The sequence below is a fragment of the Hippopotamus amphibius genome, chromosome 4 (genome assembly GCF_030028045.1).
Source record: "Hippopotamus amphibius kiboko isolate mHipAmp2 chromosome 4, mHipAmp2.hap2, whole genome shotgun sequence".
NCBI classification, from domain to species: Eukaryota; Metazoa; Chordata; class Mammalia; order Artiodactyla; family Hippopotamidae; genus Hippopotamus; species Hippopotamus amphibius.
This window is the reverse complement of record NC_080189.1, coordinates 160,338,039-160,365,562: the sequence shown is the minus strand read 5'-3', so window position 1 is coordinate 160,365,562 and position 27,524 is coordinate 160,338,039. Positions and strand designations below refer to the sequence as shown.

At 36.9% G+C, this 27,524-nt stretch overlaps 1 protein-coding gene across 8 annotated transcripts in view; it reads right to left on the bottom strand.

The window, feature by feature from the left end:
• Nucleotides 1-27,524, bottom strand: part of YLPM1 (YLP motif containing 1) — a 92,344-nt gene that overhangs the window by 19,042 nt on the left and 45,778 nt on the right. For 3 of the 8 annotated variants that reach the window (XM_057730714.1, XM_057730715.1, XM_057730718.1), the window contains 10 exons: nt 26,906-26,968; nt 26,497-26,616; nt 26,104-26,280; nt 25,933-26,016; nt 25,572-25,655; nt 23,283-23,363; nt 20,078-20,129; nt 14,910-15,040; nt 8,485-8,667; nt 7,779-8,164 (listed from right to left, as the gene is read on the bottom strand). In XM_057730714.1, the coding sequence (XP_057586697.1) occupies nt 8,521-8,667; nt 14,910-15,040; nt 20,078-20,129; nt 23,283-23,363; nt 25,572-25,655; nt 25,933-26,016; nt 26,104-26,280; nt 26,497-26,616; nt 26,906-26,968 (939 nt within the window). In that variant the 3' untranslated portion in view covers nt 7,779-8,164; nt 8,485-8,520. Of the gene's footprint in view, nt 1-7,778; nt 8,165-8,484; nt 8,668-14,909; nt 15,041-20,077; nt 20,130-23,282; nt 23,364-25,571; nt 25,656-25,932; nt 26,017-26,103; nt 26,283-26,496; nt 26,617-26,705; nt 26,802-26,905; nt 26,969-27,524 lie in introns of those variants that run through there. The other 5 variants (XR_009053097.1, XR_009053098.1, XR_009053099.1 and 2 more) reach the window with 4 other exon arrangements.

Sequence of the window (27,524 nt, the reverse complement as noted above, 5' to 3'; positions counted from 1 at the left end):
TTTAATTGTGCACATATAAGGTGCTTACCTGCATCTTGATAAATGGAGGCACTGGAAGGATGTTAGCCAAGGAGGGGGGCTATACACCTGCTTCCATGTCAAAGCAAGCAATGGACAAAAATCAACTCATTGCAAACGCAGCATCAGTACATTATGTATGTATTACCATCTGGATCAATGAAAACAGAACTGCTCACTCCAAAATATCACTTAAAAGATGTTGGTCAAAATATTTTTATACCACCTATGTGATAGAACCTGATGTCTCCTTTCCTACAGCTATCTTCTTTGCAATAACTGTCTTTCAAGATTCACCATCCTTTATGGTATATATCAGAAGTCCCAAAATGATGGCGGAAATATGTGACTTCCAGATGTGACTTATTTTACCTCTACTGTATTGTCTCCAAGGTATTTTTGAAAAGGCTATTTCACACAAAAATCCAGATTTCCACTTTATCTTCATCTGTAACGCTGAGTCTACCTTGCTTCACAGCAACCACCGGCTGGAGAAGAATTGTCTCATTGAGATAGGCCAAGTACTCTGCAACATCCCAGTCCCCACCATACCCTACTGCCTCCCCAATACTGAGGCTGAGAGTCAGCTGCCAATATTATTCTGCTTCCACTGCTGTTTTTCTCACAGTAGAATTAGGAAGAAAATTAATACTTGTACTTACCCTCCTATCAAAAGTGGGACAGCTAAAGATACAGAATGTCAGATGTTTTAAGAAAAATAGAAAAGAGGATATTTTTCTATGAGAATGAAGGATATTTCTACATGTCCAGTTGCAAAAAGTATGTTTTTGATGAAAGAATATAACTTAGCATGCTATTATGAGACTACTGGCCAATTCTCTCACTTACGGTGTCTTCCTGTCCATAGCAGGCATTTCAGTTTCTGATGCCTGATCTACATAACTCTTCCGGATATGCCACCAACCAAAAGGTAGAGGCAGTGAAGAAGCAAACAAAAATTGGAGTTTTGTGAATTACATATATTTCTACCTATATGAATTAACTTCATATTTAAAATATACCATGCCATCAATTCTAAATATGCTTGTTGAAAAAAACAAAAAAACAGAAAAGGAAAAAAAAAAAAAGGAAGGAAAGCATAAATAAATAAATAAATAAATAAATACACTTGCTGAGCACCAGCTGCACATAATAGGTACTGCATACTCAGTGTCACATGGGTGAAGGCGAATAGAACAGTTCTTACTCTCTAGATGCCTGCATTTGGGAAGGGATGGGGAAGAAAGAATAGAGAGGTATGTAAGTTACTCTCCTAGAAAGGCACATTAAAAGATCATGGAAGAAACAGAAGCAAAGCCCTGTGAGAGCTGCAGGAGGGAGCAAGGTGGGAAAGCTTCAGGGAGAAGGTAGCACGTACCCTGGGCCTTAAGATTGTTACAATTTCTACAGGATAAGATAAAAAGGAAGCGGTAAACCAAGAAATTTTAGGGAGTGTTGAGGGAACAGTAAGTCACACAGTGCACCTGCAGTGTAGTGTACATGTGGTAAGAAAAGTAGAAGAGGAAGCTGGAAAAGCAGTTGGGATCATGTTATTGACAGACTTCACCGCCAAGTTGATGCATTTGTCCTTAATAAGGTGGGTAGAAGGGAACTTTCAAGGGAAGTACAAATAACACGTCATTGGAGCCAAAGCAAATAGGCTAGTTACATTATAAAACATTAAGAAACTATACATAATAGAAGACAAAATTACTCCTATAAGCTACCCGAGCTCATAGCTCAGATATAAGCTTCTACATAAGGGGTATAATCTTCTATAAGCTAGCTGCTTCTATAAGCACAGATACATGAGTGGTTTTCTAGGGAAAACCCCACTGCTCCTGTACAATAATCATTTCAATACTTTAGTCAAATTGTTAAGCTTCTGTGATTAAAAAGTGTCAACCAATCTAACTAATAAATGAGAACCTATGTGTACTGCTACATTTTGCTTCTGAGAGTTCAAGGAAGATGGTTTCAGAGGCAACTGAATTGAGTCACACTGTTCCAGGACCACAGAATCTAGTAAACACACACACGTGCACACGCACACACTACACGCTCAATACCGGAGAATGTGCCATCCTAGACCTGATGAAGGCCCTCATGAAGGAGGTGTTGTAGTTAAGGAAAAAGAAAGTGCCAGGTTATAGACCTGGAAAATCAAGTTTTAGCCTTGTTTTGCCATCAAGTAACTGAGCAAGTCATTTTTCTTCTTTCAGCCTCAGAAACTTCACCTGTAAAACGAAGGAACTTGACAGGAATAAGCTCTAAAGGTCTCTTCAACCTCTTACCTAAAAAACAACAATTTAAACTTGACAGCCTTCAAGTGTGAAATGACAGGCAGGCAGCCTGTGTGGGCTGAAGCGCTTACAAAAAAGCCAAATAAACCAAACAAAAAACAGCAAAGATCCTGGTGCTGAAATACTGAAGATCTCACATAAAAATCCAGTTTTCTCACTTCTCTTGAAACCCCAGAAAATCTGGCAACACACGATCCAATTCCCCAGATGGCCAAAACCTGCTGTGGCTGAGCAGGGGCTGCTTCCCCTTTAACAGGACCTACCTTGTTCTCCAGTTTGCCATAGTCTCCACCCTCTGCCTCACACATGTGTCACCTGTCCGACTCTGAATGAGTGACCACTGCCATCACATAGGAGGCATCCCCTCTATTTATTCACTCTACAGATATATGAGCCATGCACTGAGCTAGATGCTGTAAAAGAAAAAAAAAATTAGACACGCCCAGTCAAGAAACAGGAACTCACTGTCAGAAACAATAGATCTGAGAGTGTGATTTCAAGTTATGGTGGAAGAAATTATTTTAATTCTTCAAATATCATAGGAAAGGGATCTATAATCTAGATCACTATTGTCAAAAACAAGGATGTGAATATTTGGTAGAAAGTTCAAGCTTCTTAAGTAGACGCTTCAAAGTCAAGTTTCTCCCTACGTAGTAAACCATTAGGTCCACAGGTCTTCGTAAGATCACAAATGCAAATTCCTGCTGGCAGCTGAAGGCTGTCCATAACTGCAGAAGCTCAGCCTCTGTCATGAGAATGCTCCTTGACTACAGTCTGATGTGACAGCAATAGAGCCTGAGAACTGAGATCAGATCAGCCACTGAGGTGCAGAAGTATAAATATCTAGGTACAGAGGACAGTGGACCAGGGTGTTAACTCTCAGTCATGTGTGGACCATGAACCATCACTCTGGCCACTCTAGCCCTCTAAGACACACCATGGTTCTTTACTTTGTCAGAATTCTATCACGCAGGGTTTTCCAGGAAACAAGATTTGCCTTTTTCATTTCATTAATGTCATCTCCCTTGACAGTTCATCGCTGTGGTGTGTTGTGCTGGCTCTTAAGCACCTGTCACCCTCTGAGAATGTCTATGTAAAGGATGCCATTCGTAGTGCTCCTTCATTGCTAGAAATCAGGCAAGTATAGAAGTGGTGGAATGATGACAATATGTGAAATTCACAATTTATAACAGCAAAAGACAGCCTAAATAACCATCAATAGAGACCATAATTTAAGGTAAGTTAAATTATGGTAAAGACATAAAATAAAACATTCTACAGCTGTAAAAGAGAATGGGATGGAAGGCTATTGAGGAATAAAAAGGAACAAACTACTGATACACATGACAACTTGGATAAATGTCAAGGGAATGACACCAAGTGAAAAAAAGCCAAAAAACCAATCCCCAAAGGTTACACACTATATGATTTCACTTATATAACATTCTTTAAATGATAAAATTACAGACATGGAGAACAGAGCAGTGGTTGTCTAGGGTTAGAGATAGGAGGTGGGAGTGGGAAGAAGATGGGGGTGGATGCAGAAACCCACACATGTGAGAAAACTGTACAGAAACAGACCCTGTGACACAGTATATATTCCATGCCATGAAAGAACAGAAATACAGATAAATTTCTAAAATTGTTCAGGAAAGCTCCTTATAATAAGAAGGTACTTCTGGAAAACTGAAGGGGGGGGGGAAGGGGGAGAAGGGAGTAGGGGGGGAATGAGAATGGGAATGTTCTATATATGACCAGAATGACCTCTAAGACATACTATAAAACAAAAAATACCCTGGCAGCGTGTGTAGCACGCTACCATTTGGGTAAACCGAAACAAAAATGTTAATGCTAACCAGAGAATTTTTCTGAAGGGACACAAAAGAAACAGTCAACACTGGTTGCCTCTATAGATGGGATAGTGGGAGGCTGAGGACTGGGATGGAAGGGAGTTGTTACTATACATACTCCTGAACCTTCTGAATTTTATACCATATGAATGTACTCCTTAGTCACAGAAATTACTGTTTTTCTTTTTGAATATGTGACAAGGCAAATCAATGCTTCAGTGCCTTCACTGTTGTTCATACATGTGGTCTGGCAACAGCTTTCCATTACTACTCATCTTCTCCTGGGTACTTATTAATTAGCCTTTGTACCTAAGTGATTCTCTTAAGCCTTCATATTGGTTCCGAAGATCAGTTTCACTGGTTACCTGAAAATGCTTCTAAATCACTACTCTTTCAACCTATACTCACTGCACTATTTCATATGGCCTACCTCACTTATAGTAGCTGACTATAAAAGGTGACAATTTTAAAAGCACATATAAGAACAAGTCAAAAAATAATGATGATGATGACAGCTACCAATTTTTGAGCTTGGTACTGTGCCAAGCAGCTTTACAAGCTTTTTCTCAATTTATTCCTCACAGAAACCTTTAATAGGCGACTTTTGGTTTTTTTACTGTATAGATGAGGAAACTGGAGCTCAAATAGGGTAAATAATTTGATTAAGGTCACACAGCTTCTAAGAAAGGAACCTGAACTTATACTAGGGTCTGTCAATACTAGAAATGAGGAATCATTCTTCTATAGCCTAGTAAAATTCATCTCAGTTTTGGTAACTCTGAACTCTGAAATCCATCTGCAACAGCTGTATGGTCTCTTTGTAGCTGACAACCAGCCGCTTTTACAGTCCTAGCAGTAAGCCAGCTCTAGGAAATTATTATTTTGGTAATAATAGTATGACGTCTGTTATTACCAAAATACCTGCACCTTGTGTGGTTAGGAAGATAAAATACTAAACAAAAAAGCTGAGGTGACTTCAAAGTAACAAATTTTTGGTCAACCCAACTCAGAATTTAATACTTGGTCTCCAGATGAGATGGCACTTACTTTGATCTGTCCAGTCATCAATCAGAATTCTTTCACAAGGGAAATTAATCCAACCAGAAAATTCAAGATTTTATCTTTATCCAAAAAAACTTCTGAAGTAACCACTGATATTTTAATCAAATTTGAACTTCTAGAAAATTATGTGAATCAAATCAGTGTCAACAAGCGGACTACCGGGTATTATTAATGGCTTTTGATTTCTATAATCAGTCACAATGTATTTTGAATATGCCAGCTTAACCCTAAATAAATGACTTCCAAACAACTCCTGCATCTCATCTACCACATTACTTGCACAGGGAGTTTACATGTAGAATTGAAATGCTGAAGTGAGAGGTTTTACAGTTAGTTTAAAAGATCTGAAACGTTAAAGATAACCGGAACTTTCCCCAATATCAGACTATTTTGTATTGGGTTGGCCACAAAGTTTGTTCAGGTTTTACCACAACATTTTATGGAAAAGCCTGAAAGAACTTTTTGGCCAATTCAACACTGAGACACAGATACCCTGAAAGATTTTAAATAAACTTAATATGTTTAAAATAAAAATTAAAAAACACGTACCAAGCAGCTTTCTGAGATAAGGAAACCAATGTTAATAAATAACAGTAAAATGCTACCAAATAAAGGCAACCCAAGTTTGGTCCTCTGTATGCCATGGACATCTCTTCAGAAACTTAAAATATCTGTGTTATCAAGGCAATTTCTACCCACACCGAATTTCTCCAAGACATTCCTGATCTTTCTCTTCTATTCTGCTTCTAGCGATAATGCAAACGTAAGAATTTCTTAACAGTTCCATATCCGACTAGCAAAGTCAAATATCAACTGACTGTCTATTAGTTTCTTTTAGGTGCCTGTTTTTTTGTTTTTTGTTTTCCATTAATATCCTTTCATCGAGGTTACGCGTTATACCAGTTTCCTAAAGTAGGCAGCATTCTATGTTCATCACCTAAGGTCATGTTAAACTGTTATCTTCTAAAAATCAGCAGAGGCTATTTCTGACCCTGTTCACTTTTCCCTACCTACTCTTAGCATAAGATTGCAGACACAAAACCACAGCTGCAGGGCAAAAACATGACAGATTTAAAGTGATCTGTGGGTGATTGACACTTCTCATTTCATTGGCATTCTGAATACTGTCAGTCAGAACGTAAAAAAGTTACGAAAACTGAAGTAAAACATTCTCTATGAGAACACATATACCTCCTGAACTAAAGAACACATTCTGGAAGTTTTGTTTTTTGATGAGAACAAACATGTGGTAGATTCAGTAATCAGTAAGTTGGTCTTTGTATAAACGATAATTCTATTGATTATTTTGTGACGTACCTTCATTCAACACAATAAAGGCGGCTGAGAAATCTCTACATAGAAATGTCTTGTCGGCCAATAAACAAAGCTGCTTGTCAAATACTACAATCACCAGAAGTTACTTAATGTAGCAAGTTATACATTCAATATTAACTTGTTAATAACGTAAAGCCTCTTACATGTAAACATTCAGAATTGCAGGAAAGATAAAAAGTACAGAGTCATCAGAATTGCCCGTTAGTCTTCAGTAGTATAATTTCAAGTTCTTGAACCCAAAATGATACTATTTGAATGGTAATAAATATTTATCTCTATTCATACAGTATTTAATGTAGGTCATGAAACTAAAAGGTTTTTATCTGCAGCCCAAAAGTAAACATTTCAACATATTCAAGCCTTTTGTAAACAAACTTACAGCTTACTGAGTTAGATTACATAGTGGGAATGATATTTGAGAAAGAAGTCTCTTCTCTGTCTTCTCTCAAGCTGGAAATAACTGTTTTTTTTTTTCTTTGCAGAATGAAAAAGGGAAAAGAGCTCCTTTTCTGTTTTTAAATAGGATCGATATTCAGGTTTTAGCTCTGTATATTTCTAGGCTCCACCTGGTACCATTCACAAGAGAAGAAATTCTATGCAGAAGGCCATGCTTCCCAATAATGAGCAATCTGGCAAGAACCTAAACACCTGACAGGCTTAAAGGCTGCCTGCCAGAGTGCTCTGCATCGCCATACTCCTGCCCTGCAATCTTGACTTAAAAAATCAACAATTCAAGTTCAGCAGTAAGGCAACAAGCTCCCAAGCTTCATGGAGTACATAAGTTTTGTCCACCAGGAGTCAAAGCCAGATCAGGGAAAAATCAAAACATAACAGAACACGAAGAGAGAAAGTAAAAAGAGGAAGGAAAGAAGAGGGAGGAGCAGAGGAAGGATCCAAACAATAAAACATCATGATACAGAACCGATGTGCTCCAGGGAACCGATGAATATTTGAAATTGTCTCTACTAGTCTTCAAGACACAAAGATAGAGAAAGAAATCACTTATAAAACAAAGATAAGTGTTGTGAACATCACTGAGCCTTGTGTTTACAACATACGTTATGGAATCATCGCGATACATAATAGTCAATGGGAAAGAGGTTTTGGGATGTTCAATTAGCATGTAACACACCATATTAAAAAAGCAATAAAAATAAAACTAAGAAAACAAGAGAAAGGGGCTCATGCTGTATAGCCCATGAATCTCATCGGCTTTATCATGAAAGTTTATTTTTTTTAATCCTAGTACAATCAGCTACCAGTTACATACAGTAAAAAACAAAAACAGCCACAAAGCAATGATGATAGAGATAGTGACCCTGTACAGTGGAGGAAACATTGTCTGTTGGAGTCCTCCAGCAGATCGCCACCTGGCTTTTGCAGTTAAGCTATCAACCCCTCCCTCCCCAAAGTAGTTAAAAAGAGAAATTAATGTCTTGCTTAGGTAGAGCAAGATTCTAATACCTCTTGGGGACACTGGAGAACTTTAAAAAACTAAAGCAGTAGAAACAAAACAAAAACTGAAACGTGGAAGCAAAGTGACACACAACGAAGCTCCGTGAGGCCTTGGCTTCAGTTCACCTCAACGCGAATCACCTGGAAAGAAAAGAAAAGGCTGTCACAGCAGGAACAGAAAATTCAGCAGACCTTAGTCTCTTATCACTCCACTCCTTCCCAAATATACAGAATCCAAGCTTTTCTTAAGTCTTGTATTTTTATAAGTAAGCCAGGTTGCAGAAAATTGCTTCCTTTTCTAATACCCTGTATTGCAAATGCAACTAGCATATACTTACTCTTTTAGAACCAGAAAATAATATAGGAAGAGAAGCATTTTTAGCAAAGCATGCTGTCTTCTTTATCTCAAACTCTTCAAAAACAACACACAGTAAGCTATTTATATGACTGTGTACCCTTACCTTAGAGGAGTAATGACTCCATTCAAAAACTAAGTCTCATATATATTTGGTTCGATTGAGGGCTTTTTCAGCCAGGTGACCACTTTCATCTGTGATCTTCTCCCAATCAGTCTGTCCGACCACAAAACCTATGGCCCTTTTCCTATCTGCATCCTTCTTTTCTTCCAGGTCTGCCCATCTCACCTAAAAAGAACACAGTATTAGGCTGGGCTTTAGAAAATATAAGTATGCAAAAGAGCCTCTTAGCTTTCTGAATAGTCTAAGGGGTAGGATAATTAATTTGAAGCCAGGAGTTTAAAAAATTAGAAGTTAACTGTGGAGAATTGAAGAAAGTCATGTATCTTAAGTTACAGAAAGAAAACTCTCTAGTCAATCACCAAGTCCTAACCACTCCAGCTCCCAACGGTTCAGCCCTCAGTTCAGTCCTGTCCTCTCCCACTCCTCTGTCACTCCTTTTTAGTCTACTGGCTTTATTTTTTTTTAATTTTTTTTTACTGGCTTTATTTTTTACCTGAAGTAAAGCACTAACCTCCACCTAGTCTTCCTATCTTCATTTTCACTCCCTCTGATCCACTCTGCCAGAGGAATCGTCCTAAAATACACACAGCTTTAAATCCTTGCCCTACCTATAGAATAAAATCCAAGCGCACAGGTCCCTCTGGATCTGGCCCTGTCTATTCTCCAGCAGCATCCCTGGGCAGTACCATGGCATTTTATACAGCAATACAAAATTACTTCCAGCTCGCAGAGCACACTGGGCCATTTCTCACCTCTGTAACCCTACATAAACTAGACGCTCTTTCTGAACCGTCTCTGCTCTAACCTGGTCCACCTGGCATGAGTCTAGTCATCAACCCCTGCTTTATCCCTCTTGTCCTTTGCCAATCAAATAATTAATCACTGCGTCCCTGGAGTTACTTCCGGATCTTGACATGTCTAGTTTTGAACTTCCACACTATATTACAATTATCCACTTACTGATCTCTCTTCCCTAACATACAATAAACACCCTAGATCAAAGACTGAGTTTTATGTATCTCCACATAATACATTTTTTTTGAAATTTATTCTTAGAAAACATGGAGCTGGTATTATTACTTTCATTTATGAGATAGAGAGACCAAGAGATAGACTCAGCTGATATCATTTATGGCAAGATTAGAACTACAAATATGTAGATAAGGGATATTTTCTATTGGTATTCTGATATTTTTAAAATATGGATTGTTACATATTATAGTACTAATTTCAAAAATATAAGCAGATATATCCTGTAAAAAATGAAATACTTATAGAGAGACTATGAAACTGTGGTTTGCAGCGCCTAGTACCAAAGTCTGCAGAGACCGTATTTTAAATATGGCTTGTGATTTACTGTGACTGATCGGCGACAAGGAAAGGGAACCAGAGCAGGTTCATCCACGCTGCACCTGGAAACGTGTAGTCGTTCTTAGAGGTACACTGACCCTCCCTATGATCATTTATAAGAATGGTAATCAAATGACTAGGCTTCTTTTGCTTTTTACCCTGAGGGTTGCTTTCAGCAACCACTTGGCTAAAGATAAGATACATAGTAACAGCATGGGGAAAAACTGACAACACCTGACTCTTTTCGAAGTAGAGTTTTTGTGGGTAGAAAACCTATGGCTCGATTTCCTTCATGGGCCTTAGTAAAAAGCCTAACAAATAATATGGGCTTCTATCTACCAAGGTCTCTGGGCCTTCTGCTCATTAATGCTGATGTATTTATTTTGACAGATTCATGCACCCTCTCTCAGTTCTCCTTGCGATCAAGGGTACACATTTTAGCAAAAGATGACTATGGTTAAGACGGGTGAAGAATGGATGGACGGATGGACAGATGGATTGTGGCCACTGAACAAAGAAACGGTAACCAGTCCACAGTATACCCTTAGCACAGGGTTAAACACACTAGTTAATCTTGCCCTGAGTAAACTAAGAGCTAATTTTTAAATATGCAGTTTGAAGTCTAAGTCTTCAAAACTGATGCTATATTAACATTATTTATTTACATGTTGGAATCCTCCAGCGGAGGTCCACTCCTTAAAAAGCCTCCAATTGCACAGACCTGACACACAGACATACAATGCTGTAGAAGGAATGAATAATTTACCAAAACACTAAAAACATAAGGAGCAGAACAATAACTTTCAACTAGAAATGACTTCTTAAATGTCAGTGTCCCTCCTAATCTTCCTAGAGGTACATTTATTGAGATTTACAATTTCAATTTTTTGCCATTTATCTTAACTTAAAAAAAAAAAAGTTGGGACCTCCTTGGTGGTGCAGTGGTTAAGAATCTAAGGGTTCGATCCCTGGTCCGGGAAGATCCTACATGCTGTGGAGCAACTAAGCCTGCGAGCCACAACTACTGAGCCCTCACGCTGCAAATACTGAGCCCTCACACTGCAACTACTAAAGCCCGCACGCCTAGAGCCTGTGCTCTGCAACAAGAGAAGCTACCGCACTAAGAAGCCAGCACACCGCAACAAAGAGTAGCCCCGACTCGCCACAACTAGAGAAAAGCCCGCGCACAGCAACAAAAACTCCCCAAAAATTTTTTTAAAAGTAAAAGTGTGCATTTAAAATTTTTTTTAGATTTTTAATAAGTTATAATAAAGAAAACTCTTGATCAATACTCAAAATTTCAGGTATGTATATTTTATCCATTGTCACCAAAAATATTTCTAAAATGTATGAGTTCAGCAGACAAAAGAATGTTCACTTTTCCACAGTTATTAAAGAAACACAAATTAAAGTCCATTTTATATCCAACTAAGCAAGTGGAAATAAAAAAAATAAATTATATTTTAAAACCTCGCCATTTTGGTAAAATTCTAATATGATCAACTCTACAGAACTACCTTTGCGTTGCAGTGTAAATTAATCCCAGGAACCTGCCCAATATTTATAAAAAAGCTGAATTATAGGAATCAAGAGACCCCAGGAGGGACTTCCCTGGTGACGCAGTGGTTAAGAATCCGCCTGTCAATGCAGGGGACACAGTTTCAATCCCTGGCCCGGGAAGATCCCACATGCCACAGAGCAACTAAGTCCATGCACCACAACTACTGAGCCCACATGCTACAACTACTGAAGCCTGCGCACCTAGAGCCCATGCTCCAAAACAAGAGAAGCCACCACAATGAGAGGCCCGAGCACCGCAATGAAGAGTAGCCCCTGCTCGCCGCAAGTAGAGAGGGCCCGTGTGCGGCAACAGAGACCCAACAGACCATAAAATAAGTGGATAAATAAATAAGTAAATAAATAAATAAATAAAAAAGAGAGACCCCAGGAAAGGAATGAGTCGTGAGTCCTATATTCCTTGCTACCTGTAGGATTTCCTTGTGTTCTGATGCTGATTTTGGTAAGTGGTTTCCGGGTCAACAAGTATTTGAGATGAGGGTGGGAAGCAGGGAGGAGAGCGAAAAGAGGAGCCACTTTAAAGAATGAGGATGCGTACAGCTCACCCTCTTTGTCCACCCAGCTTACAAAGTAAATTACCTGGGATCACACATTCCTTATCTGAAGAGAGTAATATTTTCCTGACTAAAAATGAACTAGAGAAACACATTTCTCATTTGAGATTATTCACTGTTACACCAAATTATTATTCCCAAGGAAGAGCTATTTCCTTTTTTTAAGAACTTTTATTGAGATAAAATTGACATACAATAAATTGCATATATTTGAAGTGTACAATTTGATATTTTATTTCTTATTAATAATGTATATATGGCAATCCCAATCTCCCAATTCATCCCCCCCAACCTCCCCTCCCCTCCCCACTTGGTGTCCATATGTTTGTTCTCTACATCTGGGTCTCTATTTCTGCCTTGCAAACTGGTTGATTTGTACCATTTTTCTATATTCCGCATATATGTGTTAATATACGATATTTGTTTTTCTCTTTCTGACTCACTTCACTCTGTATGACAGCCTCTAGGTCCATCCTCATGTCTCTACAAATGTCCCAATTTCATTCCTTTTTACAGCTGAGTAATATTCCATTGTATATATGTACCACATCTTTATCCATTCAACTGCTGATGGGCATTTAGGTTGCTTCCATGTCCTGGCTATTGTAAATAGTGCTGCAGTGAACACTGGAGTGCATGTGTCTTTTTGCGTTATGGTTTTCTCTGGGTATATGCCCAGCAGCAGGATTGCTGGGTCATATGGTAACTTTATTTTTAGTTTTTCAAGGAACCTCCATACTGTTCTCCATAGTGGCTGTATCAATTTACATTCCCACCAGCAGTGCAAGAGCGTTCCCTTTTCTCCAAACCCTCTCCAGCATGTACTGTTTGTAGATTTTCTGATGATGCCCATTCTAACCGGTGGGAGGTGATACCTCATTGTAGTTTTGATTTGCATTTCCCTAATAGTTAGTGATGTTGAGCAGCTTTTCATGTGCCTCTGGGCCATCCGTATGAAGGAAGAGCTATTTCTACCTCTGTTGCCCCAACCTTAAAACTAGAATAAGAAGGGCTTCCTAGGTGGCGCAGTGGTTAAGAATCCGCCTGACAATGCAGAGGTCATGAGTTCGATCCCAGCTCCAGGAAGATCCCACATGCCACGGAGCAACTAAGCCCGTGTGCCAAAAAAATAAAAAAATAAAAATAATAAAAATAAAAAAAACAAACAAACAAAAAAAAAACAAAACTAGAATAAGAGGGCAGGTCTAGGGACTGTCTGCAATGCAATATTTAAAAGAGCTTTGAAACCTGGAGTCCTTTTTAATGGTATCCACTGTAATGAAGTTTTACTGGCATTTTTATTGTTATAATAAATATCCTTTTAATATTAAAGTACTAAGGGAATTCATAAAAAAGAAATGATGTGTAAAGACAAAGAAATGATAAGCAACTTCATTCTTACTCAGAGAAATGCAAAATGAGATACCATTTTTTTTTTCACCTATCAGACTGTCAAAAACTAAAAAGTTCAGTAACAGCACTGCTGGTGCAAGTGTGGGAAAAGAGCCATTTATTTACTTACATGCGGGTGTATAAATACGTGCAACTTTTTCGGAAAACAATCACACAATATCTGTCAGAATGATAAATCATATTCTATGAGCTTGCAGCTTTAAGGCTAAGAATATACCCTAGAGAAATACTGTCAAAAAGATGCCAAGACATACGCATACGACTGTCACCATAGTATTATATTAGCAATAAAATGAAAACAGCATAAGCATCCACTGATAAGGCACTGGATAAATAACTGATTATTCACTCAAACAATGGCACACTTGGCAGCCATTTAAGAAGAATGGTAGGGAATTCCCTGGCGGTCCAGTGGTTAGGACTCCATGCTTTCACTGCCGAGGGCCTGGGTTCAATCCCTGGTCAGGAAACTAAGATCCTGCAAGCCATGTGGTGCAGCCAAAATAAATAAACAAATAAATAAAAAAGAACAGTAGGTTTGTATATACTTAAATAGAAAGATCAAGACAGACTAGCTGGAAAAGGTTTATGCAGATCATATATAATATGATCCCTCTTACTTTATTTTGTTTTAAAGGATATATACAAATATCACTTCTATTGAATTTGATATCTATGTGGAAGACCTACCCAACATCCTGGCTTCATTACTCTGCTCCCTATCATAGCAAAGCTTCTTCAGAAAGTTATTTATATTTACTGTTCTGTACTTCCTGATTCCCTATTCTTCTTCCATCTGCTCCAAGTTGGCTTCTGTCCTTCAACTCTCTAAGAAAGCTTGACTTTTTTTTGTTTTTGATCAAACATCAACAATCTCCACATTGCCAAATCCAACGGCTATTTCTCTTTCCTCAATTTACTTGTCTTCTATGCATCATTTAACAATAGACTACTCTTTACTTCTTAAAACATTTACCGCTATCTGAATTTCTAAATTTTGGAGTCCTGAGTCCTATTATCACTTCTAACTTAACTAGTACCTCACTGAACTTCTGATTTTTCACTCTCAAACTTAGGTCTCCCCTATTTTTCGATAACTCAGTAAATGGCACCACATACATGGAATGCTTATGGCCAGAACCTTGAAGAGTCACTTTTGGTTCCATCCATCCTGGACCCCCTACATCTAACCCATTAAGAAGTCCCAGGTTCTCTTCAATACTCTACTCTGCACCTGGCTCTTCTGCCTCAGGACAAAATGGCACACTCCAAACTCCTTTAAGGTTGACAACATACTAGCCATGTGAGGTTCTGTTCTCCATTTTTTAAGTTATTTGTACATTTTGATCTGATAATTTGCAAGGTCTGACTCTTTTTAATGTGTAATATGATACAGTATAAACCAAACCACTCTAAAAAAACAGCATTCATATGATTATCTGCCTATAACTTTCGAAAACCAGATGCCTAAATGGGCCCTTTATCTGTTGGTAGTTATTGACAGTCTCTTACCCTCTTCTTCCCGGGCTCAGAAGCACGCGTGTCGTAATCATCAGGGAGCTGAAGGTAATCCTCCATTCTGCTGGCAATAGCCTCCCAGTCACGTTTCCTTTTAGTACCAGTTCTCAAGCCATCCAACTTGTCTGAGGGACAAACACAGAGCCGCAGCATTAACGAAGAGTGTGAGTTTGCACACGACACACAAACAAGGGAAAAGAAGGCTGGAACACTGTCAGAGGGCACAGCCGCATTTGTGAGAGCAGCATCACTTGCAGATCCAAACTATCTTCTTGGCTGGGTTAATATCAAATTCTGTGCAATTTCCATTGTTTATCTGGTGTTCATATAGGCAGCCTTTAGATTACCATGTTGGTTTAAGTAATAAATATGGGCAGAGCAAGAGAAGGCACTTGTTTCCCGGCCTTCTTATCCTCCCACCCCACCTAAAATCACAATACCTCAGCTCTCATGTTCTGATGAAAATGCAACGTTGGGTTTTTCTAAAAGCAATCTCTTCTATTCTTTTTTTTTCTTTAACATAATATTAACACCACCCATTAGATCTGCAATCATGTGTGATATTGTGTTACATGAAAAGCAAGTAGTACAAGAACTTAATGAGCCAAGCTAATGCTTAGAAAGGTCTTAGATTAACAGTTTCTTGGGATTTTGACCATTGTGAGAAGATTCGCCATGAGTTAATGTTTATGGCTAAGTTGATTATACAAATCACCACTTTCTTTGGTTATACTATGAAGTGCTGTTGACCCTTCTGAGGCTAAGGGCTAGTCAGCCAAAGTGGTTGGATCTGAATTTTCTTTCTGAATCCGCAATCTGAGAGGCTTTCCGAAGGCCCCAAACTGTAATCAATTAAATGAACAGGGATTGCTGATTCAGAAATTACAAGATGTGAGTTCAGGTGTCTTCGAGAACATGCGATGAAAATGTGTGGGGTCTTTTTTATTGGTTGTTAATTCTGATTTTGAATCTACACGTGAAATATTATGTTTTATATATATACATATACATACATATATATATATGATACATTGAAGCACTAAACTTTTGGGTCATCTGTTTTTATAAACACACTATTATTAAGCAGGTCAATAAAGGAAAACCTAACCATTCAGAAACACACAATAACCACACTTCATTTAACTCCATAAATGGTGCAGAGTGTGTATAATAGAAACCTTTTAGGCATCAAGATGGAGAGAACTTGACATGAAAAGTACAATGCAAGCAGGAGGCAAGGTGAGTTTATGCTTCAAATGTATAAGTTACACACACAACTAACTGTGCATACCACACAGGCCTCAAAAACCAGTAAGATTTTGCATACTTGGCAAAGCTTTTATTTCCTAAGCCCCTCCTCCCATAAAAGCAATAATATTGAAAAATTAGCAAGGCAAACTACAACATTTTACAAAACTCAAGAAATTTTTATCATATCACTTTGGAAAATTTTTCACATGGATGAGTTCAACAGAAACAGTCTTCTAATCTCCTCTGTAAATCACATGCTGTACCAAATGGCTCTGACCTACATGTGTATGACAGGCCATATTATACAAGATCTTAAAGAAGTGACACCTTGATTACACAGGGACATAGAATATGGTATTAGGAAACCAACAAAGTCCCACAAACAGTAAAACTATTCTCAGTTCAACAGTGTACAGTATTAGCAGAAGAGTAGGCAGCTCCAACACACTTATTGAATAAACCTCAAAGGATTTCCAATCAGTAAGATCAGCTTCCACATTAACATACTTCGAAGGAAAATTTCATATTTCAATTCCAAAAATAGAACATGGCCAGGCAGCAATACAGAAGGGCAGTGTGAAAACTGCAAGAACTTTTCCTCATACACTGGGTGTATGACAGGAGTTACACACCAGGAGTCCCACACTGGCAACATGGAAGTTCAGAAGAGCATGTATTTCTAGTCTGAACACCCTTGTTTGTAATGTTTAATTTGAAATTTTATTGTGCACAACATGTTTAACGTTTCCTTCTTGGGGCTGAAGAAAGGTTCATACCTCTTCCACATGGCATCCTGGAAACCCAAACACACAGATGTATGGCATAAGGTGAAGGAAGAGGAATCTGGGGTATCTGTTAGTTACAGAAGACGACTGGTGTCCATTACACTCATACTAATGATTTTCAGAGGTTTGAATTTCAAAGGGTGAAGTTTTAAGATGAAGATGAAAGTTTAAACATCCAACTTGGCAGGTCACAGAATTTTACCACATCTTCAAAACAGTATATTATTATTATTATTATAATTATTATTATCATTATAGAACAGAAAAAAATTTTAGATACATCTACATATTTTCTTAACATAAATGATACTTCTGAAAATTTGTTCATGGTGAACACACAAGGGTTATGTGCCTATACAAATGATAATTACATACCAACTGTGAAGAGATGAAACCGCCTGACATGTAGAAGGCCAGTACACAATAACTCATAAGCAGAGACAAATGACACTGAGATGAGAAAAGCAAAAGTACTCGATATGAAAAAACCTAAATTAGGATGACAACAGTCTCAAATATTCTTTTGGTTTTTCACAGTTTGAGAAACCAAAATCATGTCAGTGGAATTTAAGTAGCTTGAATGCTGAATCCCAGCATTTGATGTGGCATGTAACACCCACCCTTGCATTTGGGTGCCTGTGTCCTAGCTGGAAAGGAGCCAGTCAGGTGCTACTGAAGGTGGGCCACAGGCAGTCTTCAACAACTCCATGACACCCATCCCAGATGCAGCTCAGGCCAGTTCTGAATTTTTCTAAAATTACATCACTTCCAATTTAACACTCACACACAGGCTGAACTCTATACTGTACTTAAATGAACACAGATCAAGACTCTACAACGAGATTTAACAGCTCTTTGAAAGATTATCGGTAAGTGAGCATTTTCTCACTGGCAGACTCATTTGTAGTCAAAATTCCTCAGTTACAGATTCAGCTTGTCTGGCTCAAAGTATGACACTGCTAAAGCTTAATATGCTTCCACCCAGCATAATCACATTACCAAGAGTAATTTAAGAAATGTTGGTAAAATATTCAAAAAAATAAACTGTACCTGGTAATCAAATGTATTGAATTTGTTATGATAAGAAAGGCAACATAAATAGGCTAATTCTCAAATGAAGAGCCTCACGTTTTAGGCTTTTCTTCTTCTTCTCAATTGGCTCCATGGACCAATCTCAAAGAAGCAAGCACTTTCAGGAATGCTCACACTCCATCAGCCTTCCTCTACACATGATTTAGCTCTCAAGACAACACGGTGGTGCAAGAGGCAAGTCATAATATGAAACATCACTGTCACAAACAAAAACCCAACTGCAAACGTGTAAGAATCTATTTCCTAGATTCATTACTAGATCTTTAGTGCCTTTAATTGAAATAGTTTATTTAACAATTCTATTTCTGGAATTCACTGTCTAACATTCTGTCTTTAAAATGGACTGAATTTGTATAAAATATATTTTCTGAGAAGCAAAGAGTAGACAGGCCAGAATTTTTCCTGGAAATTGATACTAAGATTAATGTCATATTATCTTGAATAATCACCATAACTAAATTCCATTCTCCTTCCTCTTTAGAAATTAGAAAGGAAAATAGAAAGTGGACTGGCTCAAGTTTAAAAATAAAGCATTATCCTAGATAATACATTACATGAGGCCTCTAAAGATTATATACTTAGCTAAAATATTTTATAATCCCCATGTCTCTTTAATTACAATTTCTCTTTGCCCCAAAAGATAATCACCATTTAGAGCACCAGAAAAGAGAGAAATGACCTTATAGTCTTATAGGTTATTCTATAAGTATAGAACTTCAGATTTAATCTAATCTTAAAATAAACATATCCAAAGCATTATTATTAAAAAAGTAATTTGTGATGAATGCTTTAAAAGTTTAGGGAAGGAGACAGTTGGTTATTATTAAGATTTCCCACAGAGGGAGGACGAATGCAAGAACATGTCAGTAAACACATAATTTTCACATGCCATACACTAGAAAAATATTCTAGACTTTGCAACAAAGCACCCATCCCAACAATAAGGCAATACTACAGTTTACCGAATTATCTTTTAAAATGGGACCTGGTCAACATCAATGGCTCACATTATCAGCTGGGCAAAATAAAAAGCATAGCCTATGCAATTGTGTGTAAAATGCATCCCTCTGATGTCAGAAACACAGATAATATGTTCCAAACAGTGAAGCAGCTAAATGACTCAAATTTGTTCTATAAATTTAAGATATATTTCTATGGTTACTTCAGCTTTGGAGTTGCAGCATAATTCCAGAAGGAGGAATGCACAGACCAACAGTCATACTTAATACATTAGTAAGGTCCATCTTTCTAAAATCTTATACCATTATCTTAAATTATTTACTAACACACTTTAATCAGCATGTTAAATGGTTCTCTTCAGGTGAGGTTAAAAAAAATAGTTCTGCGATATTACCATGAATTATTGGAGGAAAATCCATTGGATATGTATAATTTTCTGCTTGACAAAGAACCCCACGTTAAGCAACTCCAATTTTTGATTTAGACAATAATTTTCACCAGTTTACCTTGTAATCTCACACTAAATACAAGTTGGAAAATTTAAATGGAATCTTGCAAAGCAGGCTCCTCAAAAACCTGAGTTATGTATCTACCTCCCTGACTAGAAACTAATTTATTATACAAGGAGAATAACTGTCTTTTAATTAATTTTTAAACTTCAATATTTATTATTACTATCACTACCATTACCCAAAGTATTCATAATCAGGTCATCTTTGGACTGCAGTTAAATATTCTTTTAAAAAAGTAGAAATCTCACCTACACCAACATTTCTGATTAATACAAATGAATGGATTTTAGAAGTGACAGTATTTTATTACTAAATTTATCAAATATTTCCATTTACTCTAAAAACTTTAAGTGATACTGAAGGTAGTTCTTTTAAAATACTCTTCTTTCACTCTGTCACAAGACATAAATGAAAGCCAGCAACATAGACTGGGGATGTAAGGTAGGCCAAAAATCTTCGTTTACGCAGAAATTTTGGGAAATTTATTCTTCTTACAGCAGAAAGATCTATGACCATTACCATCAGGTATCACATATAAAAACAGGAAAAAGGAAATACCCACCTAGCTTTGCCTCAGATGTGTCCATCTCCCATTTGCTTTTCGGAATGTAACCCTAAATTGTACACAGAGAGAAGCTCGAAGGGTTAGAAAGAGACACATACATGCATATCACTTTTGAATTGGAAAAGCATTAAAACTGGGAATGGATTCAGTTTCCACTCACTATTTATAAATATATCCTTAGGGAAAACACAGTCTCATTATCTTTGAAGAAACTGAATTACCAAATTCACCAAACTTCACTGCCCAGATTTCAGAATAGTCACTTTAGAATAGTATCATGAAGGCGCTTTGAGGCAACTACAGTTCAGGACACACCACTGCAGTCTGAACAACAGCTATATAGCTATATGGTAAGAATGTATGGTAGTTACTGTGCTAAATTAATATCATTCAGAGTAGCAGAGGATTTATAATACTAGCTAGGTTATTTTCTAAATACAACTGCTATTATCAAGTGATAGTAGTCATGAGGTCCAAAGAGTGTTCTTCAAGACAGTTTCTTTATATTCCAGTGTACTTTTAGATACTCAAAAGAAAGGAGAAAACTTGGTATTACTGAACACAATTATGAAGCTGAACTTCATTTTAAAATGACTCAATCCATTTACCAGTTAGATCTTACAAAGACTAATTTTACGGAATCAATTTCAGAGCATTACTTTTTCACCAGTTGGAAACTAGATTATTATTTCTGATGTCTTTTAAAAATCCCATTTTTCTATTATATGAAAAATCATAAATCTCCACAGGCAATTTATATCTTATTTAATAAAATAACTGGGTGGTTTATTTCAAAGTCCTACATAAGATTTTCAAATTTCCCAATGTACCTATTTAGCTATATAGTAAGCCTTTCAGTTTATTCGCCTACCAAGTGTATGCTTTTTCCACATAATTCACTGATTCCCCTTTTCCTTCATTTGGACTCTGTTCTCTATTAGATCTTAACATATAGAACTTTGCTATTAGGACTTTTCATATAGGACAGATTTATCAAAGGTGTCAGCATCTTCTTTTAAGAATCAATATCTCTTTCTACTACTGGGAATGTTCAAGTTCATAGAACAGACTGACACACAGGTAAAGTTGGAAAGTATGTTGAACATTTCATGACAATAGCTTCTGTGTAAGAGTTTACTAAAGCATCATCATTCTTCCAGGAAATCTACAGGTTTTATGCATTTTTAGTCTTTAAGCCAGACTAATAATTCAATTTCGACTAATTAGGTAGTATTTCAGATTATAAATTATACCATCTTTTCCAAATACATGTTTAGAACAAACCAAGACAAAGGCTGAAGTGATGGTGCTAAAAGTTTACTACTGATGTAATTTGTACAGTTATACCTCAAAAATCATCTGAAAACCTTAAACATCACTAGAATAATATATTTATAAATTCTGAGTCAGATCTATGAGGTTCACTGAAGTACTAAAGAAGACAAAATATTATACCAATGATCCCCCCTCCACAAATGAGTCTCTTAACCAAGAAAAGTTTGGATTTCACCCAGCTGTAGTAATCAGTACAGAGTAGAAAATGTAAAGTTTAGTGAAAATTCCATTAAAATGGTCTGAATGACACGAGTCTTGCTCTTAACCCTTTGATTAAAATTTTCCAAGAATCTTTTACTCTTGGCATAGAATCCAACAGTAGAAGATCTGGATTCTGCATTTTGAAAAAAGGTTAAGAGAAGTTTTATAACATAAAGCAAAATGAGTACATTAATTTCCCCCTGCTGGAACCACCCTTTTCTTCCTTAAAACTTAAAATCATCTTCTCACTGTATGAAATGTTAGGCTACTTGGAAATAAAAGAGATAGTTCAGCAGGGTAGCGTTCTAAAGCTTCATTGCTGTGTTTCTGATGAAAAAATATAGTATTACAGTGTGTTTCACTTTTAAAACTAATAGTACATTCAATTAAAAGTTCCAAGTTTTGACCTACACCTAAGTAAGTCAGGTGTTATGAACCATATCTTGAACTGAAATGTCCACAAAAAGAAGACAGAGCTTCAGAGAGCTAACATTATAGACTTCTCACAAGATTGATTTCTAGTACGCACGCTGCAAGTAGCTAAACTAGTCATTAGCCATATTCCAGGACAGCGTGGACCTTTAAGTGAACTTCCTGCCTACATCTTAGATCATGTATGTCAAAATACAACCTAATTAATAAAAATACTTTGAAGAAAAAAAAATAGGAGACTCAAATGCCATTAACTTTAAAGCTTATTTTTTAATCCACATATGAAATCTAGGAATGTAGAGGTTGACACCATCTCTTTGCAAACACACAGTTTCTATCCAGAGTCCTCTATAACACACATGGGTTGATGGGACCACACCTTAGAGAGAATGTATTCTCTAGGGGGTAGGAATCAGGGTTCTCGCTTTGTACATTTTCAGAAGAATATGAAAAGCAGCTTTAGCAAGGGCTGAAGTATTAAATAAAACATAATATTTTGAATTTAAAAAGCAACACTATTCCAAGGCATTGCTAATCTCTGCACCCCATTAGCAAACACTGAAAATAACATAAGTCTATAGGTCGCATATTCTTGAATGACAAGGTAAGGCAGACATCACTACAGAGGTGTGATCAAAAGCATTTACAGTAGGTACACGGGAACTTTGAATTCACACTACGTAAGCCTTTAATCAGCCTAAGCAAAATTCATTGCCTACACAGTCAAATCATTTTCCCCATCACTTAATATGATAAAACATGGAAGAACAAATCCAGCAGTCAGTGGCAACCCTCTGCCTCCTCATTCAATAAGTTCTTCTGCCTCAGTTTATAGAAACTCAATTTTGAGCTCTTATAGCAAAGAAGAGACAATTATGTATACAGTGGGTAGGCTGTACCACATATTTGCTGGAATGTAAGAATACCCTTTCATATGTAATTAATTTTCTTAAAAAGTATATTCCCCTAAAGCCATCCACAAATAGATGAGTGAGTACAAGGGTAAGTTTCTTAGCATTCTTAGTATTTTCTTGTAACAACACAGTAGATGGTTCTTTTCCTCTGGTCAGGGGAAAAATAGAAAGTATCCAAAAGTCTCCTTGAAGATGATTATGGAAACTTTTACCATTAAGGTGTATATCAACAATAGTAATCTGATCACAGAGCTGAATTTAAACCCTTAAGAATTTTAATAAAGAGACACTTTGTTCAAAGTGGTTGTTCTGTCTCCTACCAGTTCGCTTTCCTCTTCCTCTGCATCTTTCTTTTCGTCCTTCTGTTCTTCAATATTTGCATCAAAATCTTCCATCTCCACCTACAACACCGCAATAATCACACACAAAAAAGACTGAGTTAACATTTAGGAAAATGTTGAGCTCCTCACTGAGATATGAAATGAGCACAGTTGCCCACAGCAAGACACACAGACTCACTGTTACTTACTAAGTAATTTCTAACACCCTAAACTTTGAAGCAGAACTGAGAGACAGGATGATATTCCTGCCTTTCATTTTCCTGGGATATCCGTCTTTATAATTCCCTAGGAAGTTGAGTATAATGATCTGTTCTAAGTTGATGGTTATCTGTTTTGAATGATTATGGATTACTGGGATTTCTTTCTGAAACCTTTAGCTAGTATCTTTTCAATCAAGTAAAACATGTATGATTCAAATTACAAAATGTTAGAAAGGGTAAAATGAAAAGTCAGATGATAATAGCTTGGCTCAGAATAGTAGTAATGCAAACAGAGAGTAGATAGATTAGAGAAGTATTTATAAGGTAAAACTGACAAAACTTGTAGACTGACTACGTGATGGAGGGATAGAGTCAAACACTGGCATAAGGGAGAGCAAAGAGTCAAGGATAATGGAGAGTAAAGAGGCAGGATTTCAGCAACCAAGTGATTGATGGGTCTAATTACTAAAATAGAGAATGTTAGAAAAGGAACAGGTTTGGATGAATTACATATTGAATAGGTTGAGTTTCAGGTGTACTAAGGTAATACATATTTTTTGGTAGAGAATTTGGAAAATAATGGTAGAATTATAAAAATCACCCATAACCCCTCCACTCAGATATAACTACTGTTAAGATATTGATAAAATTCATTCCAGCCTTTACAATTTAATATTTAGGGCATGTAAGTGGCAATCCAAGGTACCAAAAAGACTGATTATCTCTACAGAATGTGCAGATTGAAAATAGAGCCCAGGATAGAGCCCTAAAGGGCTCTATTTAAGGATTGGGTAGCAAGAGAAGCCAGCAAAGGAGACTGAAAAGGGATGGCCAGAGAAGAAAGAGGAAAACCAGGAAAAGGTAGACTCACAGAAGCCAAGAGAAAAATGTCTTCAAGAAAGTGGACAGGGTCAACCACATCATATGTGGCTGCAAAATTAAGCAACAGAAATGAAAATTGTCCATTGCCATGGAAATCTTTGGTGAGAAAGTCTCTAGAGAATGGCTGGGGCAGAAGCCAGAAGGAAATGGCTTGAGGAGTGGCAGGGGAGGGAAAAACACATAAAAATACAGCAATAACATTGAGTATAGATAACTCTCATTCACAGGAAGAGGTCAAATTTTAAAAAAGTATATAACTGATTAAAAGAGAAAAAGCTCTCCTTTTCCATGAAAAAGATTTATTTATTTCAAACGAATAACTGATTTAGACAAGAATTAGCAATCTGTGAAAATCTGTCAGGGAACAGGTTGTTAACAGTTTCAAAGTACCTCCCTACAGATTACTTTTTACAAAGAAAAAAATGTAGAAAAATTTGATAGATATCACCTGAACCAAGGGATCAAAATTTAAGTCACCAATAATGAAATAAGCTGACATCATGTGACTCCTGGTACGACTGATGCCCTGAGAACACAATGTCACTTACGCAGCATTCCTGCTAATGTTTAACCTGAAGCTGATCATGACAAATTCAAATCGAGGGGCATTCTACAAAACAGCTAACTGGCCTATACGCTTCAAAAATTCTTTGTCTTTCATGATCGTGACATAGCTGAAAAATGTTTTTTATATTAAAGGATTGGATCCTGGATTTTAAGAAATTGTTATAAAGCACATTATGGGAACAACTGGTGAAATATGAATATGGATTGTATATGAAAGAAGGCAGAAAATTTATATTACCTAATACAGTATCTTATCAGTGTTAAATCTCTTAAATTTGATAATTGAGACTTCTAGTTTTGTAAGAGAATGCCCTTGTTCTTGGGAGATAGCTACTGAAATATCTAGGAGTAAAGGGTTTATGAGGTCTGCATTTTAACTCTCAAATGGTTCCACAGTAAGAGGAGGAGGAGTAACAAGAAAAAGAAGAAATAGAAGAAATCTAAATAGAGAAAAATGTGACAAAATATTAACAACTGGTAAATCGACGAAAGTCATGCAGGTGTTCTTATATTAATACTAGTCATGCAACTTTTCTGTAATTTAAATTTTTTTCAAAGTAAAAAAGGTGGGGGAGAAAGGTTGCTTTTGTGCATTGCTTTCAAGCCAAAGGACACTCACCTCTTCAATAGCAGCATCCTGCAGCAAAGAACGAATGTCCAGGCGCATCATATGACGAGGTGCAGTTTCCCAGTGATCGGCCATCTAATGGAGAGATTCAGGAGGTCAAGTTATCTCTGGAAACTACTCAAAGAAAGACTAAGAGAACATCTAAGACAAATTTAACTAATACTGTGAAGTCTATCAGGCTAGTTCCAGGAAGAGCTAGGCTACCTCTTTCACTTAGATTCAAAGCGTAAGAAACATTTACTAAAGCAGGTAGAAAAGATATTCTGAAAGGGGATAAACAAGAAGACAACAGTGATGAAACAGGCAAAATGAAGTTTAGAATACTACACCCTCTATGCTTCAAAAAAATCACCTTATTTATTTCTTTAAGCTTTCGTCCATGAATATTCCTCTTGCTACAAGTTTGGTTATCTGCACTCATTTCAGCCAAATACACCTAAGAAAGAATGGATAATGATTAGGCAAACCAATGCAGCGCTTACATGATAACACAAAGTACTCTAAAGTTCTTTTAAATCTCTACCTCAAATCCCTTGGTTTTTGCTGCACTCCAAAATTGGTCAAAATGTCTAACTCTGTCGTTGATGGCATCCAGGATGATGAAAGGGAAAAAGCCATCATCCAGAGTCTTTTTGAAAGTTTTGAACATGCTGGTGCGGTAGGTTTCCTCCATCTCAGCTTCATATTCATATTCCATTACCTAAGACCCCCCCAAAGCGATACAGAGTTAGCAAAAGCAAAGAATCATCTTAAATCTCTTCCCTGGTTACCATTTGGACAGAGAAAACTTTACAGTCTTTCCTTCACACCTGAGTACTAAAGTTTGTGTTCAAAAAAGCCACATTTCTCTCTGAACACATTTTCCTTTCAACACTATTTATGAATGAGGATGTAATCTGAGAGGAATATACCATACCTTTTTTTTCACTTTCTTTCCAGAATCTGGATCTTTTTCTTCTTTTTCCACTTCGGTGATGAAGTAATCATCTAGGCTTAGAACTCTGGGTGCAGGTCCTCCAAATTCTACCTCCTTATCCTAAGAATCATATATTCAAGAAAGTTAAAGAGAATTTACGGAACAAATTAGTAAATGTGCACAAAGTTTTTTCTTGTGGCTAAATACCATGCAATCTTCTTGCGATTTCAAATCAAGCAGGGGCAAAAGTATCTGTCTAATAAGCAGATCAAAATTTATGAGACAGCATCTACCAGATGGGCCAACTAGAATGGATCAAATGAGAAATATCTGTGTCAATACCATGTTGCTTGCTAAGAAGGCAAGTGACAAACAAAAGCAACTGATTCTTTCACTTTCCCATACTCACTCGAATAAGTTTTGCAACATGTGTCTTTCCACTGCCAGGCAATCCTCTCATTATAACAACAATCTGAAACACAATGAAAAAAAAATCACTCAGAGATTTTTTTTTTCACAATGAGATCTTAGAGTTAACAATGACCTAACATTCTCCAGGACAGACCATATGATAGGCTGTGAAACAAACCTTAACACACGGGAATAATACAAAGCATGTCTCTGATCACAATGGAATAAAATTTAAAATTTGGGAAATGCAAACGTATGTAGAAATTAAACACCATACTCCTAAATAACCAATGAGTCAAAGAAGAAATCAAAAGAAAAATCAGAAAATACTTTGAGATAAATAAAAATGAAGATACAACATAGGATACTGGGAGAACAAACCAAACCTAAAGCAAGCAGAAGGAAAGAAATAATAAATATTAGAACAGGTTAATAAAATAGAGAACAGAAAAACAAAGAAAAATCAATGAAACCAAAAGCTAGCTCTTTGAAAAGAGCAACAAAATTGACAAACCCTTAGTTAGACTAAGAAAAAAGAGAGATGATTCAAATTACTAGAATCACAAAAAAAGAGGGACATGAATGCCAGCCTTACAGAAATTTTAAAAGGGTTATAA